Source organism: Erinaceus europaeus, chromosome 9 (genome assembly GCF_950295315.1).
Source record: "Erinaceus europaeus chromosome 9, mEriEur2.1, whole genome shotgun sequence".
NCBI lineage: Eukaryota > Metazoa > Chordata > Mammalia > Eulipotyphla > Erinaceidae > Erinaceus > Erinaceus europaeus.
This window is the reverse complement of record NC_080170.1, coordinates 48,794,527-48,811,065: the sequence shown is the minus strand read 5'-3', so window position 1 is coordinate 48,811,065 and position 16,539 is coordinate 48,794,527. Positions and strand designations below refer to the sequence as shown.

Sequence of the window (16,539 nt, the reverse complement as noted above, 5' to 3'; positions counted from 1 at the left end):
ATCAAAAAAGATGACATTGGGACAAAACAGATGGAACTGGAGGTGACTATGCTTAGCAAACTAAGTAAAGAGACGAAAGACACCTACCATATGGTTTCACTCATATGCAGAATCTAGAGATCTGATTTCCATGGCTTTGCCAAAAAAAAAAAATAAATCCAAACTAAACAGATGCAAGTAAACTGTCAGACTTATGAGAACTATGGTGGTGATCTTTGGGAGATGAAAGGGTGGAAATAGGGAACTTTGATGGTCAGTGTGGTGTGGAAGTATACATTGTCATCTTAAAATCTTGTAACAAACTATTAATAAATAAAAATTAAAAAAATAAACTGGCATTTTATTTGTGAACCCCAGTTTATGAAACTGACACTGTATTAAATTTCCTTATCATTTTATGAAGTTGCAAGCTCCCTCACAGGTACACAACCATGAAAAATGAAAGAGGAAGAAGGAATAGAACTAAAAGATGTAGTAGGAAGTTTACTTGCTTTTGGGGGGAGAGCAATTTTTTTAATAAAACTGAGAAATTGTTTTGTTTTGTTTTTTCTAACCAGGGCACTGCTCAGCTCTGGCTTATGGTGGTGCTAAGAGATTGAACATGGGGGAGTCGTGCACATGGCGCAAAGCGCAAGGACAGGCATAAGGATCCTGGTTCAAGCCCCAGACTCCCCACCTGCATGGGAGTCACTTCACAGGCAGTGAAGCAGGTCTGCTTTATCTGCTTTATCTCCTCCTCTCTGTCTTCCCCTCCTCTCTCCATTTCTCTCTGTCCTATCCAACAACAACATCAGTAAGAACAACAATAAGAACTACAACAATAAAACAACAAAGGCAACAAAAGGGAATGACTAAATAAATATCTAAAAGAGAGAGAGAGAGAGAGAGATTGAACATGGGACTTCAGAGCCTCAGACCTGAGAGTCTCTTTGCGTAACTATTATGCTATCTATCCAGCCCAGCACAGTCTTGTTTGAAGTATTTTTTTTAAGTTGTGCCAGATTCTACCACTCCGAAACTTATATTTTCTTTCATTTTGAATTTCACATAAAGAGAGGGGCTGTGAGAGACATTACAGCACAGTTCCTTCATCTCTGGAGCTTCCCCCACTGCTATCCATTGTGTTCTGTGTGGTGCTGAGTCTCAAACCTGTGGCACATGGTAAAGTGCACACTCTACTGGATGAGCCATCTCACAGTCCCTTATGCAAGAAGACAAAGTTAGATATTTTTTGTTTGTTTTGTTTTGTTTTGTTTTTAAACCAGCATGATATTAAGGAAAAGGCAAAGGGCAACTTCCCCTGTCTCTAAGTGAGTCTCCAACACAGCCCAGGTAGAAGGGAGGAAAACAGAAAAAGGGTCCATGCTTGAGACAGCTTACCATATCAGAGCAGTAAGAAATGTCTATTTTTGAAACATTAGTTCATTTGGAATTTGGGGAATGGAGTACTGAGTCCTTATTGTTCATTTTGTCTTAACTTATGCTTGCCATTTCAATTAATAAAATTTCACCCCTTTTCAGTACAGTCAGGAAAGCTAAATATAAAATGGATACCACATACGTGGACTTTTATAAATATAACATAGTCACAGATTTCTGCTTAATAAGAACAGCATCCAAGAGAAAAAAAATGTTGGTAACAAATACAGAAGCAGAAGGGGGCAGTAAAACTCAACAGAAGGTACTAGAAAGTTCTTAATATTCTTATTTTCTCCACATTCAAGAATTTACCAACAAATTAGAAAGTCTAATAGAGAAGATTTAAATAATACTTATGAATATTTCACTAAAACGTATGTGGGAATACTAAATCCAAGTCACTAACTAAAGTGAACATAAAACAAAGCAAGAGCTATAATTTTTACATAATCAAAACCTTATTTTTTATGGTGTGGTATATCACAGCACAGTAATCACAGTAATTTTCCACATCAAACAGGTTTAGCCATCTTGATTTGGTATGGGACATGTTCTGTCTCCCCATGACTGGAGTCCTCAGATGTATTGTTTATTCTATTCTATTGTCTCACACTTGTCAAAATTATTTAGTAAATGATAATGACTTCTTCGCAAGTCCATATATGGACTTCCTTTCTCAACTGTGCCCATCCTTCAAGCATCATTTTCTCCTTGAACTCTGTGCCAATGGCACGAGTATGTGGAACTCTCTCCATACTGCTGTACCATAAAGTTACAGTAGAATCAAGCAGTTTAACCGAAATATTTTGTTGTTGTTGTTGTTCATTTACTTATATAAGATAGTTTCATTTTGACTTCTGGGAGGCTTGGTCATGGAGTAACAACAATCAGACCAGATCTCCCCGCAAAACAACAGATAAGTACACCTATAGGCCTAAACAGAATCCACCACATACAACTGAAACATCTACAGCCTCAGCCACCAAGTTGCAGAAGCTACTATGATCCATTGTGACTTCCCTGGCCAGAAGACCTCACCAATGTTTCCCAGAACCTCACATCTCCAGAGCCCTACCCAACTAGGGAAAAGATAGAAACAGTCTGAGGGTATGGATAGACAGACCTGCCAACACCCATGTTCAAAGAAGCAGCAATCACAGAAGCCAGACCTTCCATCTTCTGTGCACCATAAAGAATTTTGGTCTATACTCCTAGAGAGGGATAAAGAATAAGGAAGTTTCCAATGGAGGAGATGGGACAAGAAACCTCTGGTGGTGGGAACTGTGTGGAATTGTACCCCTGTTATCTCACAATCTTCTTAATCATTATTAAACCCCTATTAAAATTAAATTAAATTAAAAAAGACAGTCTCATGTCTCAAAATTTCCTCTCTTCCCACTGTGTGTGGGGTATCTATTTGGTTTTTGTTTTGTCATGTTTTGTTTGTTTTTTGGACTAAGAAGGGTCTATGGCTTTCATGGGAAGCACAAAAACTCAGAAGATAAGATCACATGTTTTACAAAAAACTACCTGGGCCACAGTGACACAGTGAGGAATTTTAACAAATAGTCTATGACTATCATATTTACCTACATTGGAGTGAGGGCATTACTTTACTGGAATGACCCTCTACTTAAATTCCTTTAAGTAGTTGGGGTGGGGGTAGGTAAAAGTTCATCCCTATTCTTTCATGCTTTAATTACCTTGAGTTGAAAACAGTACATATAACAGCATGGCATATTTTGGGGTCACATATTCTGTTGCCCCTAAAGCCATTGTTACAACTCATCATCTTGGAAAAGTGGACAGAAAAGATGGAATTTTTTTTTTCTTTACAAATCTACTTCTTGGTATTGATAGCTCCAGTAAAGAGCTGCTGATCAAAATGGGATAGACCACGTGGCAGAAAAGGAAATGAATAAAAGCAGACCTTTTAGACAAGAAGAGTGAGGGTAGATAGTATAATGATTATGCAAACAGACTCAGGTCCGAGGCTCCAAGGTCCTAAGTTCAATTCCATGTACCACCATTATCCAGAGCTGATCAGTGCTCGGGGGGGGGGGGGGCACAATTAAGAATCCCATGGGTCCTGAGTATCCTGCTTTTCTTGCTCATCAAAGAGAAAATGTCCTAGAGCGCTGGTGTACTACTACAGGATAACTCAAAGAATCAAAGGAATGGAGAGAAACTGTTTTTTCCTGTTCAGGAAAGGGGGTGGGGGTGGTGAAGAACAGAAATAAGTACATGATTTCTTAAATCTAAATAGTATCTGAGTTTTAAACTCAAATATGCATAGATAAAGACTGTGACCACTTATACAAATATTCTCTTCTAACAAATATTTTCTGTGATGGGCCTGTTAGTATATACATATGGCATTAGTCAAAAGGCAAAATGAAGTGAAAATTTTATCCAGATCACTAAGTGGCACTCAAGTAAAAAAAAAAAAAAAAGGTAGCTAGAAAGGTGGGAGAGTGAGAGAGTATAGGACTTTACCTGCTTGATGTGTGGAGTTAGATTTACTCCACACCACAGGTGCCAGGATGATGTTTTGGTTCTCATTCTTTTGCTTTCTTTTAAATAAGTAAATTTTTTTTAAAGTTTTAAAATCTGTGTATATTTGGTCCAGGAGGTCTTACAGTGGCAGAATTCTGAACTTACAATTATGAAGTCCCAAGTTTGAGCCCCAGGTATTGAATATTCCAGAGTGATACTCTTTCTCATGAAATAAATGAAATAAATATTTAAAACATATTAATTTTATAGGATATGTATATAAGAATATTTTATGAATGTGTATATATATAAGTGTATATGTGTATGTATCTGAAAAATGTGTATGTCTATGTGTATGTGCGACATATGTGTATATATAGGGTTGTCACTAAAATCAAATACGGCATCTTTGAAATATGGTATATTTAAAACATATCAGCCTTTCCTGATCTTGCTCGCCTGACTCTGTCCAGACTGTGACTTGCATGAGTCCGCAAGGACATAAAGACCTGACAGGACCAGGGCGGTGAGAGCATCCCAGTGCTGGGATTCCGGGAGAAGTCCAGGCGGTCACCGCTGCACCCGCACCTCTGGGGGGAACTCTCGCTGGAGCGCAGGTCACCCACAGCGGTAGGTGATGCCAGCACTGACTCCGGGGGTAGGAAGCGTCTGGGAAGGAAGGGCAAACCCGAAGGGGTCACCTGCTTTACATCCGCATGGAAACCGCGGGCAGTTTCCGATTTTCGTTTGCGTGGATAAAACTCCTGCCACCCTCAAACCGCCCCCCCCCCCCCCGGCCTTACGCAATGAATGGAGACCGGGTGGAGAAGTAGTATGTGTGGGGAGGGAATAGAGGAGCCGGAAAGATACAGTCATGCGTCACGTGGCTCGCTTCGCCCATAAAAGGAAGGTCCTCTCCGTTAACTTCCAGTTGTCAAAGGGCTGGCAGCCTGAGATCTCCGCAACAGGTCCAGGAATCAGCTCCCTGCAGCGCAGCGCGCCTCCTCTCGCCCGCCGCCCTCAGCGCCTGGCTCAAGATGCGCGCCCTCGCCCAGCTGCTGTGCGCAACGCTGGCCGCCAGCCTCAGCCTCAGCCTCGCAGGTGAGTGCCCGCCCCGCAAAGGCCAACTGGTAACTTTGTAAAGCTCCTGGACTACTTGGGTCCCAAAGAGCTGCGCGGATGTTCCATCTTTACCACCAACTCTGATCAGCATGGACCTTAGGTGGTCTGGGGTTCTCATCTGCTGTTAAATAGGAATTGTGATACTAATGTTCAGGTTGATCTAATACCATTTCAGAATCTAAACTAAGTACTTGTTAGTACTTGTTAAGTGCTTGTGTGTGGTACTCATTGAATGACAATAATTGTTTTGTGTTAGAGAGACCAGAACTGCTTTAGTTCTGGTATGTACAGCGCTGGGGAGAGAACCTGAGGCCTCGGAAATGGAAGTCCTGGGCTCTACCACCGAACTATCTGCAATGCTCAGGATTAATCGTTTTAAATACCCTGTATAGTGACTATGCTAAAGGAAAGCCCAGATTTTTTTTTTAACTTTGATTTGTTCTTGAGCTTTGGTTAATATACTCTCGTATAATGCATTTATATTTAATGTGTTTATAATTATATATTTTAATTTTGAATGTGATATTTATTTGAGCTGCTTAAAAGTACTAATTTGGACATCCTAAGTTGCTATGAAAAAACTTAGTGATGTGAATTCCCTGGTTGGATGTTCTGTTACCATTATTTAGATGAAGGAATTGCTATTTCTACTTTAGAACCACTAAGGCAGGTTAAACAAAAATGTTTTCCTTTGACTACCTGTATATTTTCTTAAATTTATTACTGCAGAGCTGACCTATGCTAAGTAAAATAAATGTTTATGTCATGATAAGATTTAGAAGGATGATTCACTTACTGTCCTTACTTTTTTGTAGCCAATCCTTGCTGTTCCAACCCATGCCAAAACCGAGGTGTGTGTATGAGCACTGGATTTGACCAGTATATGTGTGACTGTACCAGGACAGGATTCTATGGTGAAAACTGTTCAACTCGTAAGTTTATCTTTGGGTGCCCTGATTTGGAATGAGGATATCATTTTACAGATTTGTGTCTATCGGGCTCCATTAATTTCTCTCCTTCCTCCCTCACTATAGCTGAATTTCTGACGAGAATAAAATTATTCCTGAAACCCACCCCAAACACTGTGCACTACATACTTACCCACTTCAAAGGAGTCTGGAACATTGTCAATAACATTCCTTTCCTGCGAAATATAATTATGAGATATGTGTTGACATGTAAGTATAAGTTTCTAAGATTTTCAACTTCTTCAAAAACAAAAACAAACAAAAAAATCAGCACTTTATCACCCTTCAGATTACTAAACCTAATACAAAATCATATTTCCAACCTTGCCAGAATGAGTTTAAATGTCCCAGTTTAGTTATTTTTCTGTCTTTTAAAATATGTATTTATTTATTTAATGAGATTCAGAAGGAAAGACACAGAAAGGGAAAGAAATGGGAGAGCACTGCTCAACTCTGGTTTATGGTGGTGGTGGGGATTGAATCTGGGACCTTGGAGCCTCAGGCAATGAAAGTCTTTTTGCCTAACCATTATGCTGGCTCCCTAGCTCAGTTATCTTTCCATCTTAATAGGAAAAAAAAAACACACACACACACACACACTTCACATATCTGTCTTAGATAGTTCTGTATCAAAGTCAGGATTCTACATCGAACACCGCACACATTTAGCCTTCACTATCAGTTAGTGAAGCAGTGTTCTTCTCTGGCTTATTACATACCCATGGACACATGGATGGTTATTTGAAAATAGCTTACCAATATAATAAGACGTTAAGATGCAATTCAGTCAATAAGTCTTTCCTCTTAAGTATAAGTGGGAGTTAGAGTTTTGAGTTTATATGTTTTAAAGGAGACTCTGTTGTTACAGTTAAATTTTAATCTCTGGTGCCATTTTGCATATTGTATAACAAAATGAATATTGACTTGCCTTGCCTTTAAAGATGAATAATTTTTTTTTTTTTTGCCTTAAAAATTTCAGCCAGATCACATTTGATTGAGAGTCCACCAACTTACAATGTGCACTATGGCTACAAAAGCTGGGAAGCCTTTTCTAACCTCTCTTACTATACCAGAGCTCTCCCTCCTGTAGCTGATGACTGCCCAACACCCATGGGTGTGAAAGGTGAGTAAGAGGAAGCAGTCAGGGGTTGGACCGCCACTTTAAAATTCTGATGCTAAACTATCATTTGCTTATTACATGTTATTATAAATCTCGTAGGTTATTATAGGACTTATTATAAAATCAAATAGTTAATGAAAGTGGAGATGTTTTTAAAGAGTCAATTTATGTCAACTATTCCATGAAACTCAGTGGAAATTTGAATTTAATGTCTCTTTTTGAATTCATTCACTAAAATTGAACAAACACTAGTTAAACAAAATCAACAGTATTATTCAATAAGACATTGTCTCTGTGCCTTAGAAGCATCATTTGGGGAGACTACCCTGGGAAATATGTCCTAGCCATCTGCTCTCTAAAGTATGTAGGTGATTCTCATCTTTGTCCTCCCTCCCTCTCTCTCTTCTTTCCTTTCCTTCAGGGAAGAAAGAGCTTCCTGATTCAAAAGAAGTTGTGGAAAAGTTTCTCCTAAGAAAAAAGTTCATTCCTGATCCCCAGGGCACAAATATGATGTTTGCCTTCTTTGCCCAGCACTTTACCCATCAGTTCTTCAAGACAGATCATAAGAAAGGACCAGCTTTCACCAAAGGATTGGGCCACGGGGTAAGACAATTAAATAAACTATAGCAAATCATACTGAAGTGCTCCCATTAAAGGCTACATAGCTCTCTCTAATAGAAAAACTAATGCTCGTAAACCTTCCCTTAATTTACTGCTTAGTAAAAATAAGCACACATATACATATAAATACATTGATACATACAAACATTAGTATTTTTCATTTTTAGTCCAAAATTTTAGCACTGCAAAATTTTGTCTTCAAAGACATATTTATACCCTGATTATGCTGCTCTAAACATTAAAGATTATTGCAGCATTATTATTATTATTCCTTTTTTTCTGCTTTTACCAGAGCACTTAACAACTCTGGTTGATGATAGTGGTATGGGTGATTGAACCTGGGATTTCAGGGTCTCATCCATGAAACTATCGTAATTATTATGTTATCTAACTCCACCCCAGCATCATTATCTCTTGGATTTCATTTTATTGATAAGAATCTTCTAGCAATACAGTTTAAGTTTTATTTTTAATTTTTTTACCAGAGCACTGCTCAGCTCTGGTTTATGGTGTTGCAGGGGATTGAACCTGGGACTTTGGAGCCTCAGTCATGACATTCTCTTTGCATAGCCATTATGCTATCTCCCCCTACACTCTAGTGCTTTTAAAAATAAATACCACATTATTACAAAGAAGTATATACGCTTATAAGTCTTATAAACTTACATACTTATATGTACATATTTTAAACATATACAGTTCTGTACCTTCAGTAAATGAGTAAATTTAACTTACTATTAAATTGATAAAATGCATTTTATTGAAAAGCAGTGCTTAATAATTATATCTCCTAGGTGGACTTAAATCATGTTTATGGTGAAACGCTGGATAGACAGCACAAATTGCGCCTTTTTAAGGATGGAAAAATGAAATCCCAGGTTTGTTTCATTTTCCTATTAAGAATTAGCAGGCTGGTGAAATAGTTCACTTGGATAGTGTGCTGCTTTGCCATACAGCCTGTGCCCCCACCCCCGCCCCAGTTTCACTGATGGAGGCTTCAGTACTGTGGTCTCTTTCATTCTCTCTGTCTCTCCATATATATATATATATGATTCACTATTGATATATATGTATGTATGTATGTATGACAATTTTCACCTTTGTGCTTTATTAATGTTGGTACTATTCTATTATCTTCTAGATAATTGATGGAGAAGTGTACCCTCCCACAGTCAAAGACACTCAGGTCTCCATGATCTACCCACCACATATCCCAGAACACCTACACTTTGCTGTGGGGCATGAGGTCTTCGGCATGGTGCCAGGCCTGATGATGTATGCCATCATTTGGCTACGGGAACATAACAGAGTGTGTGATGTGCTTAAACAGGAGCATCCAGAATGGGATGATGAGCGTTTGTTCCAGACCAGCAGGCTAATCCTAATAGGTAAGCAAGATAAAATTGTCTCAGTAAAAGTCTACTTCCCAGAGAAAACAAATTTATTGCCTTTTCTGTGTCTTGTGGCATTCTGAAAGAAAGCTGAATTGCAATCCTACATTGTAGGATGTAGTTGATGCAAAATCATAAAAATCATACGATCACCATTAATTCAGTCCTTGAGTATGATTGGTAATATGGCAGACCTTTGGTTTGCATAGTAAAAAGGAAAAAGTAGAAATTAAGGAACATCAAAGTGACAGCAGCATTTCAGCTGCTCAAATATTTAGGAGCAAAAATAATGAATATCTTAATCCTCTACTTTGGGCAAATAGGAGAAACCATTAAGATTGTGATTGAAGACTATGTACAGCATTTGAGTGGCTATAACTTCAAGCTCAAGTTTGATCCAGAGCTGCTTTTCAACCAGCAATTCCAGTACCAAAACCGCATTGCTTCTGAGTTCAACACCCTTTATCACTGGCATCCCCTTATGCCTGACACCCTTCAAATTGATAACCAGGAATACAACTACCAACAGTTCCTCTACAACAATTCCATCTTACTGGAACATGGACTTACCCAGTTTGTTGAATCTTTCAGCAGGCAAAGAGCTGGCAGGGTAAGCATTTTTATTGGAAACAAACTAATCGAAGGACTAAACATTAACCACAATTACTGCCATAAAAAAATTATCTTTTTTTAAACTTACAAAAAAGGAGTATTGAATGATTTTGCTAGTATAATTCTTTTCTGGAAATAAGACACCTAACTTAAAAGTCTGTTAAACTTTTTTATATAGCTATCAAGTAACAATATGTAGTTAGAATTTATTTATTTATTTATTTATTTAACCAGGACACCAATCAGCTCTAGCTTATAGTGGTGTTGGGGGATTAAATGTGAAACTTTGGAGCCTCGGGCAACAGTGTCTCTTTGCATAATTATTATGTTATCTATTCCCACCCAAGAACTCAGACTTTAAAAATAAGATGTTTTCAAAAACTTCTTGTCATCTTGTAGATTATAGAAGTCTTATAGATGGGTCACTTTTTTTTTTTTTTTTAATGGCATAGGTCTCAGTTGGGAGCATTAGTCTTACCTATTTTGGACTCAAGAAATGCTTTTAAAGTATAGTCATTAATATAGCTAAAGATCTTGTTTAACAATTAAATTTATCTTCCCACAGGTTTCTGGTGGTAGGAACCTTTCACCTGCAATACAAAAGGTAGCACAGGCCTCAATTGACCAAAGCAGGCAGATGAAGTACCAGTCTTTTAATGAGTACCGCAAACGCTTTCTGCTGAAACCCTACAAATCATTTGAAGAACTCACAGGTGAGAAACAGTGCCCCCCCCCCTTTTTTTTTTAAAGAATCAAAGGCCAGATGTAGAAAACTGAGAAGCTGAAAGTAAATTGAGCAAAAGGCTTTCCATTGATTGATTCTCTGTCCTTATTGTCTTCACAGGAGAGAAGGAAATGGCTGCAGAGTTGGAAGCAGCTTATGGTGACATTGATGCCATGGAGCTGTATCCTGCTCTCCTGGTAGAAAAACCACGACCAGATGCCATCTTTGGTGAGACCATGGTAGAAATTGGAGCGCCATTCTCCCTAAAAGGACTTATGGGTAATCCTATTTGTTCTCCTGACTACTGGAAACCTAGCACTTTTGGTGGAGAAGTAGGCTTCAAAATCATAAATACTGCCTCAATCCAGTCCCTCATCTGCAATAATGTGAAGGGTTGCCCTTTTACCACCTTCAGTGTTCAAGATCCACAGCTCACCAAAACTGTCACCATTAATGCAAGCTCTTCTCATTCTGAACTTGACGACATCAATCCCGCAGTACTACTCAAAGAACGTTCAACTGAGCTGTAGAAGTCTATTGGCAATATTTATTTATTTATATAATCTATTTGGACTTATTTAATATTTATATCAACCTCCTTATGATTGTTAACATCTGCTAAGGAGAAAAAGATCAAACTTGTAAAGGTCTTTATGTCACTATTTGAAAGATATATTTTCTTCAAGTTAGAGGAAAATATCTTCATTCTTTTCTGTGAATCTATGGGAAATGATTTGATACCTTTTTACTTGAATTTTCCTCTTAGGATGTTATAGTAAGACCAAAATCAATGATGTCTGAATGTTTTAATGCTGTTACAAGATGACAAAATGCTGCAAGTTTATTTCTACTCTGTTGATATTACCATTTTATCTTTCGTGATGTATTGGACATCACACTTTTTTTTTTTTTTTTAACCAGAGCACTGTTCAGCTCTGGTCATGATATATTGGAGAAAACTACCGATACTTCATACTCCTTTTATTATCTTCTTTTATGTATTTTACTAAGAGAAGCTCTATTATAAGTTAACTTTCATTTTCTGGCTTAAAATCTGAGTTCATCTCTCCTTAGACTCTGTCTATATTTTCATGTCTGAATTTTTGTAAGTTTTCAGGAAAACCTCAGCTCAGGACTATTGTTTAGTTCCTCTTAAGAGGGCTAAAAGAAAAAAGGACAATGGGGGTTCATGACAGGAAGAAGATGATATTCCAGTTCTAATGAATGTCCTTTATCATTTAAAAAACAATTCCTAAATAGTTCCCCCAAAGATTTTTTTTTCTTTTCCACATCTCATTGTCATCTAACATTTCTGGTACTGTATGTCACTTAATTTATTGGAGATTATTATTTATGTTTTTCTAGAATATTACTGTGCCAAGATGGGCTTCAGCCTGCAGTCACTGATTGTGTGTGTGTGTGTGTTATGTCAGAATCAATATGTCTTCATTATAATTACCTCTTTGAGCTACTATATAAACTACAAAAGAGATGACTGGATTGGGATTTGTGAATAAAATTTTACAAACCCAAATCTGGCAGACTGGGATTAAAGATAAGAATGTCTTTGAGTGGAAAGAGAGAATACTGTTTCATCAACCCACTCATGCCAGAAGATTGAGCTCTTACACATTTCTGAAGAGCTAAATGTTTCGTTGATTCACTCAACCACAACTTATTGAAGTATTCTATGCAAATTACTATGGATTTTGATGCTTTTAAACCACATGCTAATAATAATGTCATTTTATATAAATGAAAGAGTGTATCTCTTATGTAGAAAAGGAAATGAAATTTTATTGAAAAGAGATAATTCAGGGGACTCTAAGATTTTAGCTTTAAGAAGTTTAAGACTAAGATAAATAATGTTAGAAAGAATTGTATAAAAATTGTTGATTTTCTTGATTGAAGAAACTGATTTGCTATTAGCATCAATATTCTGACTGTACCTGGGAGTTTGGAATGTGTATGTATATATATATATATATATATATATGTGTGTGTGTGTGTGTGTATATATATATATATATATATGTGTGTCTTGACATATATATACATATATATGTCTTGGTGCATCAAATAAATGACTATTTTTATACTTTTTAGAATCAAAAATGTCTCTTCTAAAATAAATTGACTGTTTCCATATACCTTTGTCATGTGATATACGATCTCCCTAAAATTCAAACAATCTATTGTCTTGCGTTCTCTTACAATTCTAAACTAGAATAAAGCATAGACATGGTTCTGTCCTCACTCAAAGTCATCCTGAGGTCACTACTTGTGATATATTTTTTTAATTTTTATTTATAAAAAGGAGACACTGACAAAAACCATAGGATAAGAGGGGTACAACTCCACACAATTCCCACCCCCAGAACTCCATATCCCATCCCCTCTCCTGATAGCTTTCCTATTTTAGTTATATTCCAAAGACCCCATGACGATACTAGTTTTTTGTTTTTGTTTTATTTTTCCTGAGCCTGACATCTGATATGCAGGTGGATCCAAGTTATTGTCTGTGGAGATGATGTCATGGCTGCATAAAGGACCAGAAAGCTGGATCAGGGAAGAGAGTAGCTCCCAAATATGGGAAAGGTGTATAAATATTGTTCACTGTAAACCCCATCGATTTGATGTGATCTGGGGCCCATATTCAGCTTAGGAACCTATGTGACCTCTGCATCCCTGTAGATCTGAGCTCACATTCTATGGTCATAAGTAGGAACGTTCCAAGCTGTCCCAATTTCAGGACACATTTTCCATAAATTTGGGCAAATTATATACCTGAAAGCAGAAGTGCACAATAGTCTGCTGTGAGTCAGTATATGCAGCAAGTAAAAAGACCTAAAAAGACACCAAAAAATTCCTAATGAAATAGTATCTACTTAGACTACTTGTAATATCTTATTCACTGCAGGGTTGTTTTTGAAAACATGTGCTTTACAAAAAAAAAAAAAAAAAAACTTCAGTGCCTCATCTAGAAGAGAAAAACATATACCAAAGGCAAACAATAAGACAACAGTAACTAAAGGACCTACAAAAGGTTTTAACAGAAGTTCAAAGAGGAAAAGGTTGTATTCGTGTGCTAAGAGGAAAAGGTTGTATTCGTGTGCTAACGTTCATGTACATTATTTTTTAACATATTAATTTAGGTTTATTTTAAGTAAAGTTTATTTAAATGAGAGAGGAAGATACCAAAAAAGAGATCAGAACTCTGCTTAGCTCTGGTACATTATACTACAGGGGAATGAATCTGGGACTTGAGAGCCTCAGGCTCATATGAAAGTCTTTTGCATAACCAGTAAGATATCTCCCTTACACGTGCATTATTTGTAAAAAAGCACCTCAGAACTTCAATGGAAAACAATTTCTTTTTCTCATAATATTCCGATAGAAGATGGGAAAAATAAAAAGTAAATAAGTATAATCCCCAAGATTAAAATCCAGTACATTTGGGGAAAGTCTCACTATAATGCTTCCATATCACCTATCAGGAACCATCAGGAACATGAAGATGAGTGAACACTGTCTAGACAGAACCCAAAAAGACACCAAGGCTTCAGAAATTTGTTATAGGTTTCAGTGACATATGTACATACATATACATATGACATATTTTGTACCAGAGCACTGATCAGCTCTGGATAATGGTAGTGCAGGGCAATGAAGCTGGGACTTCAGAGCCTCAGGCTGCAGTCTTGCATAACCATTATGCTATCTACCCCTGATATTTGTTATATTTGAATGATAATGTTAGTAACCAAGAAACTTGTTTTGAAAACTGAACCAGATTCCCTGACTTTCCTTTATTACATATAGAGATCATCTTTGGCATGTACTATACTTTTTTTTTAATTTCTTTATTGGGGAATAATGGTTTACATTCAACAGTAAAATACAATAGTCTGTACATGCATGACATTTCTTAGTTTTCCACATAATTCAACCCCCACTAGGTCCTCCTCTGCCATCATGTTCCAGGACATGAACCCTCCCCACCACCCCAGTCTTTTATTTTGATGCAATACAGCAACTCCAGTCCAAGTTCTGCTTTGTGCTTTCCCATTTGTTCTTATTTTTCAACTTCTATCTATGGGTAAGATCATCCAATATTTATCCTTGTCTTTCTGACTTGTTTCACTTAATAGGATCCCCTCAAGCTCCATCCAAGATGGGATGAAGAAGGTAAACTCACCATTTTTAATAGCTGAGTCGTATTCCTTTGTGAATATATACCATAACCTACTCAGCCACTCATGTGTTGTTGGACACGTGGGTTGCTTCCAGGTTTTGGCTATTAATTGTGCTGCTATGAACATAGGTATATACAGATCTTTTTGGATGGGTGTGTTTGGTTCCTTAGGATATATTCCTAGGAGAGGAATTGCAGGGTCATAGGGAAGGTCAACTTCTAGCCTTCTGAGAGTTCTCCAGGCTGCTCTCCACAGGGTTTGGAGTAATTTACATTCCCACCAACAGTGCAGGAGGGTTCCTTTGTCCCTAGAACCTCGCCAACATTTGTTGTTGCTACCTTTTCTATGTATGGCATGCTCACAGGAGTGAAATGATATCTCATTGTTGTCTTTATTATACTTTTTTTGCTAAAACTTTTAAAAAATTAATTACATTTAACAAGTTAATACTACAGACTTAAATGACCAGAGCTAGGACTGGATGGTGGTGCAGCTGATAAAACACACAATTTACCTGCACTCAAGCCCCCCAGTACCTACTTGCAGGGGAGAAGCTTTACTAAAGCAGATGTCTGTCTTACTCCATCTCTTTTCCCCCTTCTATCTCAATTCATGTCTCTATCCAATAATTAAAATGTATATATTATTATTTAACCTCAGCTCTGGCTGATGGTGGAGCAGGGGATTGAACCTGTGACTTTGGGAGCCTCAGGCATAAGAGTGTCTTTGCAAAACCAATATGCTATCTACACCTGCCCTAAAAATACAAAACTTTTCAAACATATTATTATTATCAGCAGTAGTAGTAGTAATGGTAGTGGCAGTGGTAGTGGTAGTAGTAGTTTGCCTCCAGGGTTACTGCTGGGGCCGAGTGCCTACACTACAAATCCACTGCTCCCGGCAGCCATTTTTTTAATTCCATTTTATTGCCCTTGTTGATATTGTTGTTGTATAGGACAGAGAGAAATTGAGAGAGGAGGGGGAAACAGAGAGGAGGAGAGAAAGACACCTGCAGGCCTGCTTCGCTGCTTGTGCAAACTCCAGCGACCCAAGTAAAAGACTCTGGGGTGGGTGGGTGGGGAGAATACAGGTCCATGAAGGATGATAAATGACCTAGTGGGGGTTGTATTGTTAAATGGGAAACTGGGGAATGTTATGCATGTACAAACTATTGTATTTACTGTTGAATGTAAAACATTAATTCCCCAATAAAGAAATAAATTTAAAAAAAAAAAAAGAAAGAAAGAAAACTCCAGCCATGATCCTCACTCGTGCTGGTCGTTGTACTTTGCACTATATGAGCTTAACCTGGTGTGCTACTGCCTGGCTTCTTCAAACAAATATTTTTAAAAGACTCAGAACTGTTCTCTTTTCCATAATTTTTAATATAACTGAGGTTTAGAAAAAGATATGAGTGGTCTGGGAGGTAGCACAGCAGATAAAGCACTGGAATCTCAAGCATGAAGTCCTGAGTTCAATCCCCAGCAGCACGTGTACCATAGTGATTTCTGGTTCTTTCTCTATCCCCTCCTTTCTCATTAATAAATAAAATATATTAAAAAATTATTATTTTTATTTTTTTTAATTTTTTTATTTTTGTTGTATTTATTTATTTAGTCTCTTTTGTTGCCCTTATTGTTTCGTTGTTGTAGTTATTATTTTTGTTGTTACTGATGTCATTGTTGTTGGATAGGACAGAGAGAAGTGGAGAGAGGAGTGGAAGACTGAGATGGGGAGAGAAAGACAGACACCTGCAGACCTGCTTCACCGCCTGTGAAGCGACTCCCCTGCAGGTGGGGAGCCGGGGGCTCGAACCGGGATCCTTACGCAAAAAATTATTTTAAAAAGATCTGAAATAAAAAAATTGTCA

At 37.5% G+C, this 16,539-nt stretch overlaps 1 protein-coding gene and 1 long non-coding RNA gene across 2 annotated transcripts in view; one reads left to right on the top strand and one right to left on the bottom strand.

Annotated features, from left to right (window-relative positions):
- LOC132540399 (uncharacterized) overlaps positions 1-4,704 on the bottom strand; it is an 18,298-nt gene extending 13,594 nt beyond the window's left edge. The window contains exon 1 of the long non-coding RNA XR_009551582.1: positions 3,916-4,704. This is a non-coding gene — a long non-coding RNA (uncharacterized LOC132540399). The remainder of the gene's footprint in view (positions 1-3,915) is intronic.
- A 141-nt stretch (positions 4,705-4,845) lies between these two features.
- Positions 4,846-12,621, top strand: PTGS2 (prostaglandin-endoperoxide synthase 2). Its single transcript, XM_007523823.3, has 10 exons — positions 4,846-5,016; positions 5,853-5,969; positions 6,072-6,215; positions 6,985-7,128; positions 7,547-7,728; positions 8,541-8,624; positions 8,888-9,134; positions 9,461-9,747; positions 10,315-10,462; positions 10,594-12,621. The coding sequence occupies exons 1-10, from the start codon at positions 4,953-4,955 to the stop codon at positions 11,001-11,003; spliced, it is 1,827 nt and encodes a 608-aa protein (XP_007523885.2). The 5' UTR covers positions 4,846-4,952; the 3' UTR covers positions 11,004-12,621.
- Positions 12,622-16,539: the final 3,918 nt, after the last annotated feature.